The sequence below is a fragment of the Gavialis gangeticus genome, unplaced genomic scaffold (assembly GCF_001723915.1).
Source record: "Gavialis gangeticus isolate Ggan-Ray unplaced genomic scaffold, GavGan_comp1, whole genome shotgun sequence".
NCBI classification, from domain to species: domain Eukaryota; kingdom Metazoa; phylum Chordata; order Crocodylia; family Gavialidae; genus Gavialis; species Gavialis gangeticus.
The window spans coordinates 28,595,334-28,603,338 of record NW_017729031.1 but is presented as its reverse complement, the minus strand read 5'-3'; the positions used below and the strand labels follow the sequence as shown (position 1 = coordinate 28,603,338).

General features: G+C 44.5%; 1 protein-coding gene across 3 annotated transcripts in view; it reads right to left on the bottom strand.

Annotated features, from left to right (window-relative positions):
* Window positions 1-275: 275 nt before the first annotated feature.
* The window catches only part of CFAP221 (cilia and flagella associated protein 221), a 52,331-nt gene continuing 44,601 nt past the window's right edge, over window positions 276-8,005 (bottom strand). For 2 of the 3 annotated variants that reach the window (XM_019522538.1, XM_019522539.1), the window contains exons 18-25: window positions 7,392-7,499; window positions 7,116-7,283; window positions 6,221-6,379; window positions 5,692-5,789; window positions 3,727-3,819; window positions 3,384-3,506; window positions 2,023-2,088; window positions 276-822 (exon numbers count right to left, since the gene is read on the bottom strand). In XM_019522538.1, coding sequence (XP_019378083.1) covers window positions 699-822; window positions 2,023-2,088; window positions 3,384-3,506; window positions 3,727-3,819; window positions 5,692-5,789; window positions 6,221-6,379; window positions 7,116-7,283; window positions 7,392-7,499 — 939 coding nt within the window. In that variant the 3' untranslated portion in view covers window positions 276-698. Of the gene's footprint in view, window positions 823-1,283; window positions 1,901-2,022; window positions 2,089-3,383; window positions 3,507-3,726; window positions 3,820-5,691; window positions 5,790-6,220; window positions 6,380-7,115; window positions 7,284-7,391; window positions 7,500-8,005 lie in introns of those variants that run through there. The other variant, XM_019522540.1, reaches the window with a different exon arrangement.

Genomic DNA, 8,005 nt, shown 5'->3' with positions numbered 1-8,005 from the left:
TGATATCTTTTGTTAGACCAACTCAAATAGTTGGAAAAATTCTTCTTAGCAATTCTTCTTCTTAGAAAGCTTGCTAAGAAGAATGTTTCCAACTATTTGAGTTGGTTTAATAAAAGATATCGGATTTACCCAAGAACCGTGCCTGCTTTGGGCAGAGGTTGAGAGTCAGTGGCCCACCTGCACAGGCTCAGCCAGAGCATTTATTTAAGCATGCGGGCAAGTCTAGGTCAGAACTATATATAAAACAACAATAAAACCCAAACCATTTCTTCATGTTGATTATTTCTGTTTTATTTGAAAGCAACGGGCACTCTCAGACAGAGCATGGAACAATACCAAGGCTCCTGGCAAGGAAAGTCCACTGAAAATATGGCAATAAAACTGTGTACAAACTATTTACATGCTGGTGGTGAGAGCTGTGGTTTTCCCAAACTTAACTCCAATGCCAAATGAATAGGCACCTAGGGAAGAAACCCTGGCAAGTAAAATCATTGAGCTCCTATTCAGCATAAACAGCGAGTGCCCTGGACAGAGCCCGGAAGAACTGGTGGGAAGCTGCTGTGTTAGTTAAACATAATTTTCCTAGCTGCGCTGTGCAGATACCCGAGGTCTGAAGCAGTGATAGGTTAGGGCAGAGATACAGCAGGTTTGTGTGACAGAAAAACTGCTCCACAGCCGTAGAATCTGTGAAATAACACTTACTCCAGGATGAGGGTTTTGTTGATGGCTTTCAACTTCATTTTTTCCACCTGTGCTTGCACTCTCTCTCTGAGTCTGTTATTCTGAACTTGTGAAGGCAGTTCCAGGGAGTCTTTCACTTCTCTGCAGGAGGTTAAGAAAGTCATTTGTACTGATAACAATGCTAGTACAATGCCATAAAATACTGATAAAGCCAAAGACGTTCGTGCCAATGTATCACATTCACAACAGCTTGCATTTTTGAGGCCAGGAGATAATTTTAATGATGCCTAAGTGCATTTTATGTGAGTATCTGAAGTGTTGAAATGTGTAACAAGAACTGTGTGCACTCTGCTAAGACAGTACTGCTTTCCTTATTGTAAGAATATATCAGGAACAATTTCAAGAGGGTATTTAAAAAAAAATGCTCCCAGTATATTTGTACAGTAAGGAAAGGAGTATTGTTCTAGCTTCACCATTCTGGGCACCGAAACACACACACTTACACGTTCACATAGCCCCCACATATGTGAAACAATAGTGCTGAAGAGCCTTTTATTGAGAATACATGAGCTGTTGTCTGCTGTTCTTATTGCATTTCTTTGCCTTTGTGACAGCTTCTCTGTGGATTTCATAACCCAAGGAGTTTGAAGTTAATCTGACCACAATCTTTATTGTACAAGATGCAGTCTCTGGCTTGCCCATGGAAAAGCCCATGATGACTAAAGCAATCAGAATACAAAAAATGGTGTAGTAAAACCTCGAGCATGGCTGGGAAGCAACAGAAGACCCATATCTTACAAAGTTGCTCTTTCCATGACTGCACCAAAACTTGAGAACAGGCCTAAGAGATGATAGGGCATGGCCAAGAGATCCATGAACTTTGTCATTCCATAGGTCGTGGGTCCCCTCTTCATGATGAGACAGTGAAAACATCCTACTAGTAGATTTTAAGAACAGTCTTGGACTGGCTTAGCTTTTGATATGTGACAAGATGTGGGGAAAGGTTTCCTGTCCAGCTGTGAGATGAGGAGCCAATAATTTATTAGCAAGCATTTCAGGCCCAATCCAGTGTCCACGACAATAAGAACAGCAGATGAGTGCTGTAGTCGATGCAATGAGCATCCAATACCCGATGTTCATTGCAGGAGGTTGTGCTCATTTGCAAACTGGTCTTAAATAGCACAGGCTCCTTCGGCTGGTACAGAGGTTCTCAAACCGACTGAAACAGAAAATGTGTGACATCAGTCTCCAAGATGGGTTTCACATGGGCCTGTGTTTTCAGCTTTGTGGAAAATACTGATTAGTTAAAGGAATGACTCTTATGTTTGCACATCTGCTTACCCAGAAGGAGAAGTAGGGTTGTTCACTGCATTGGAGTAAACAAGTTTGCCATCCAGGGCCATATCGCTGTGGAGAAAAAGGCCACTATTTAGTATAAGCTACCCCAAATCCTCTGAACAGCCCAATGAAAGAAGACATAGAAAGCAGCACTCAGTCAGCTATTAGGGACCCATCAATAAAACCAGGTGCTTATTTACTGCAAATTAGTTTCAGTAAACGATGTTAGCACTGTAACATTAGAGTGGTCATGATGCTCAGCATTTAAATAAAGCTTAATGGCAACTATGCTTCCTAAGGGTCTGGACAGCTGATTCCTTTAATGTTAAAGGGAATCAGACATTCACATAGTTTCATAGTTTCTAGGGTCGGGAGGGACCTGAGCAGATCATCTAGAACATCTCATACATGGCTTTGAAAACCTCAGTCTGTTCAAAGTGGTATACAAGCATTAACCACATACAGAGGCAAACCTCATAACCCCCTTTTTCTACAGATGGGGAAACCAAAGTACAGAAAGGTGATGCAGCTTCCACAGTCAGGCAAAGGTTTAGAAATCAGACCTCCTGCTGCCCACCCTGCACCTCCTTTTCCAGACCACATTGCTACTAGCACCGTGTCCCCTGCCTCTGCAGGGCTATGCTCACCATTGCATTTTACCTCTGCTGCCTTGCTCACATCTTCTAACACCCTCAGCACCACTTACGCCCATCTACAGCCCCTCCTTGATCCCTTCAGAGCTTCTGCTTAGCGCCCCTTGAAGTCAAGGCATCTGTGTTAGCCTTATTTCTAACCATCTAACGCACACGGCCTCCAGGCTCTCAGGATCCCTTCACACATCTGGGGATGCAGGGCCTCAGCACTAGAGGATGGAAATAGCTGGCAAAACCTGATGGGATCCTTGTCTTTCCCAGACAGGGGTCTAATTTTGACTTGTCAGGGCACAGTAATTTGTAGTTTTAAAGGTAATGTTTTAAGAATTGGCTGGTGTCCAAGACACAATGGAAATGAGTATAGGTAGGTAACTGGGAGTTTTTAGTGTCTTTGACTATTTTTTCTAGAGGAGTCATTAAAACTCATTAAAAGGCAAAACCCAACCTTGGCAAATGCCTGAACAAAACTATCAAGGAAAATGCAATGTACCAATAAGAGTGAGTGGGCTCAATTTTGAGACTAAATTCAAGTCTTCATGCATGTAATAAAGGGACTATGGACCAGCTCTATGTGCAAGATCTGAATGTAACCTTACTGATTGAGTTGCTCTGACACTTCTACTCTGGGCTTATACAAACACCGAAACAAGATGGTCACCCTTAAAATCCTCCCCAAGCTTCTTCCCTCTGATTCAATAAATGTGCCATTACCTTTCTTCTTTCCCTGGCTTACTTCTGTTTTCTTCCTGTGGTAGGCGTTCAATCCGTGGAAATTCAGCTTTCACCATCTCTGGAGTGAGTACAACCCTTAACTCAGTCTCATCATCAGTCTCACTAAAATTCAGTAAATTGGAAAAAACTTAGTTTTTTACCTTTTATTTTTAATCTTTCCAATGTTTTAGCCTGGAGAAACAAGAGGAAGTTTTATGCAAGAGGGACCATCTGCACATTTTTGTCTTTTATGTGTACAGAAGTGCGCTGAAATGCACACGAAGTGCTTACAAATCAAAACAGAATATGACAAATAAATAGAGAGAAAAGAGAGCCAACTTACTAGTCAATTATGTTTTCCTTGTCCCTCTCAGGTAATTCGTCCAGCATCGGAGGTCCCTCACTTGGAAGCATATCTAAACTGTAGGGATCACTGCTGTGGGAATGATATAATCATACATTTGAGTAGGGCAAGATAAGTAACAGCAAACAACAAAAGGTTTTGCACCTTCTCTTAAGTTTCCAATCCTGCTCGACTTTCCTTAAAATATATCAGTTAGTTACTTCACAAGTATGCAAATTAACAAAATGCACTTCTGTTCTTTAAAAAGGCCTTTTACAACAGTGAATATCCTTTTCTAGTTATGTTAGAACAGTGGCCCATCTATCGGATGGACTCGGTTCCACTCCTAGACTGGCTGCCAACCAGGATTAAAGAACCCAGTCCACTCTATTATGGAGCGGACAAAAATGGATGATCTCCTTTCCTCCAGCAGCTCCTGCAGCCAAGCTGGTTCCAAACGTGCCAACACCTGCCTTTCCTCTGGATTAAACCAGCAAGGCTGAAGGGGACGCTGGTGTGTGCGCAGCTCAGTGTCTCCATATACGCTGCCCAGGCTTCTGCACCCTGGAGAGGTCACTCCAGCTTCGCTTTCTCTCTCAAGCCAGGATTACATTCAGTGAGCTGATGTCTTACTTGGAGTAATACTATTGTCTTGTGAGACAGAGAGATGCCTATTAGGTCCTGAATCTGTAGACTTGGTGCCTGAAGCAAGGCACCTAAATATATATTTAGCCACCTAAATAGATGGCTTGATTTTCAGAGGTGATGAATGTGTATTGTTCCCACTGACTCCAGGTCATTGATTTCTGTGTCTACATAAAGGTCTGGTGATTATCTTTAACTACGCAGGCTTTGAAATGTTTTCATTCAGATATCAGCATGCTAAACTGCCCAATACAGTGGGGAGTTGTAGTCAGTTCTAAGTCTCCAGTCCTACGAAGCCCTGAAGTATGTGATGTACTATGTTGGATGACAGGTCCTGCCATCAGATCCCAGAGTCTTAAATATCAGTGTCTTACTGGCACCTGCTGAAATCGCAATGGTTTCAGAAGCATTTAAATACAGTAAAAGCTCTGTTATCCGGCATCCCCCAGGAATGGGGGATGCCAGTTAATCAAATATGCCAGTTAATCAAATATGTTGTGTCCAGTGCACCAGGGTTTTCACTCCCTGGCGTCAGTGTGCCAGGGGACAGGGAGGGGGGCCCCGCACTGGCGGCTTTGTCTTGGGCCGTGGTCCACAAGGAAGAAGTGGGACTTGGCTAGCGGCAGTGAGACCGGAAGTGGGACTTCCAGTTTTGCCTTTGCTGCGTCCCTCAGAAGGAAGATTTGCATTGACAGATGCTGGTTAGTGGAGCTTTCCGGTTGGTAAAATGCCAGATAACACGGCTTTTGCTGTATACACTTATAGTTAAGCATGACTGAAAGACACCCACTGACTTCATAAGAGCCATGTCTGAAAGTCCACTGAACAAGGGTGGACTGGGGGCCTAAGTGCTCCAACTGGAGCTAACATGTCCCTTACCTCCTTTGAGTTAGCACTATGGGAACAGGAGGAGAGAAGCAGCAGAGCTGAGGAGGACAGGTACCGCCATTAAATACCAGTGTCTTGCACACTCATGTCTTACTGGCATTCGACTGCAGGGTAAGAGGAGCTGGTTTGCTAGTAACTCTCACACTGGCCTGGGGTTGAAGGAAAAACCATTCATGCTCCAAAAGGTTTGGGATGCAACCCTTATAATCGGGACAGTCTGTCCCCTTCACCTGCACTGAGCCTGGTCCCTTTGGGAGGATTCCCAATGGGAATTTTTTCACTGACTGCAGCTGCCACAGGACTGGAACCACTGCATATTAATTTGCATTTCATGTAGTCCTGGTTGCATCAGTGGGACACTGTGTGAGATGAGATAAGACATGGCAGAATCTGCCCCAGAGCCAAGATGTTTTGTATTGAAATCTTTCTTACCGGTAAGGCATTGCTGGGTTTGTCAGATTGGGAGTGTCAGACCAAGAATACACCAGTGGCAGGAATCTTCTCCAGTTCATTACTCCTCGGATGACTTCCTGAAATGACACAGTGATTAAGCCTATAAAATGCCACATGCTGGAGAAAGGTGTGATAGGAGAGAGCAGAAGAGAGGGCCTGGTTTTGCCCAGCTAAGGGTGCATTTGGCAGGCTTCAGTTCTCCTCACCCAAAAAGATAAAAGCTCCAGGCCAAAGGTCACATCAGTGCAGCAGAGGTGAAAAGGGGAATAGTAGGAAAAACCCTAGTGCTGTAGAAGGGACATGGAAACCTAATGGAGGATGATCTATTTGCAACATTCACCCCATCTAACAGCAAATGCTAATGATGAATATGCTGTATACGTGACACAGTTTGAAATGCCTTCCAGCTGGGATAACCATTCATCTTCCCCTTTAATTCCACAAGACAAATCCTTTGCTGCCCTGTGCCCTGAATAAGTATTAACACAAGGAAACAAAAAGTCTGTACCTTGCGATGCAGAAATTTCTTCTGTGTCATCAGGATGCTGGATCCCTTCGGGCATTCTTTGGTGACTGGATATTTTGGGTAAGGGCAAAGATGATATTCAATGTTCGTTTCCGAATAGGGCAAAGGCGACATAAAAACTGACAACCCTGGAGTAGGATTCTAAAAGCAAACACGAAAAACATATGCAGAAAAAGTAACTCCAAGCCCCATGAACAAGTCTGCCACTGAGAGTTCGGTTCTTGTAGTGAAAAACAGCAGAAATCCCATCCCCAGCCTCCAACGCCTCTGTTCCACTTTGACTCTCCTCTTACAAACTGTTCAGCTCAACACCTGATCTCTCTTCCCAGCCCCCTAATCACAGGTCTACTACCTTCTTTATCCTGTCCAAGCTCTCTGCTGTCCATCAGGAGAGATGCCTAGGCCATAGCTTTCCCGTCATGCAGGACTGATGCCAGGGAAGAACAAGCTATACTCCCATATGCCTTGTGATAGCAGGTGTGCTCTCCCGGCACATGAAGGAGGGCCCAAATTCTCTGAGCATGTAGGACTGATAGGGACCTCCTGGGTCACTGACTCCAGCCATCTGCTCTCAAAGGCAAATGTGCCACATAATCCCCTTCATAAACTGATCAAGCGCCATTTTAAACCCAGTTAGGCTTTTCCGTCCCCACTCAATGGGGTTGAACCTTGCTAAGGGGGTGGGGGTCTGCAGGACCTTGATATGAGGGACGTGCCTGACAACACAACTTGGCACTAGGGTAGGCAAGTCTTAGGTCAAAGTCTAGCCTAGACAATTGCCCTCCAATTCCAAACCAAATGTCTGGTGAAATAAACCTCCATTCCCTCTCTCCCCACCCTGCTCTTGGGTGCTTTATCAGAGCCAACCCCTACTTACAAAAACACGAAGTGGGTGACTGTCTGGAGGTTGGAGTAAGGCTTTGGGTGGTGCCAGTTTTAAAAGGCTCGTGCCCTCTGCCATGGATTCATGTTTGCGACGATCTCTCTGGGGTGAGGTAGGAGTAAGTAGGGCCTTGGGAGAGGCTACTATTGTGATCAATTCATCCTTAAACAATGAAGAAGGCAAAGGTTGTCAGTTGGCTTTTGGGTAGGGAGTATTGTGACAAGATGGGGTGCAGTGAAGTTAAGTCATGGCTACTGGTTGACCCATTACCTTGGCTCCCTGTTTCAGTGGTTGGGAAAGTTTCTGCGGTTTGTAACTTGTTGAGGCATGGTGTGTGCAAAACGGCTGGTACTTCATAATGCTGAAGTGCTGAGGAACCTAGGTACAAAGGAAAAGAATCTAGTGCAACACTTGAAAAACAGTTCAATGTGTTTGAAGAGTCTGTTAGCTCATGTATGGAATGATATGTATGGAAACATGGGTGTTTCACCTAATCTCTGATGTAAGAGATGCTTGATATCTGCTAAAAACTTGGACCAGCCCAGGTCAATCGCATGAACTGTAGAGGACTACATCCACTGCTGTTCTTCCAAAAGGGGCTGTGTGTGAGGTGATACTCATAATCTGGAGTTAGTAAATTCTTGCACGACCAGTATGAGATCAAAGGGGTAGAGAGAAGCTGTGCTTGAGCAATGTCATTTCACTTACATAGCTCTTTGTTCTCCCCAGTGTCTAACCCAGCCCTTGCCTTCATGGACTTCTAGTCTCCTGCCATGAGAGAGACCCTCCATCTCCCTCATTACCTTAGAGGCCTTTCTCAGCACTTCCTCCAGTTTGAGTTTTTTCTCCCTGAACACAGACCACCAGAATGGGGCAGAGTATTC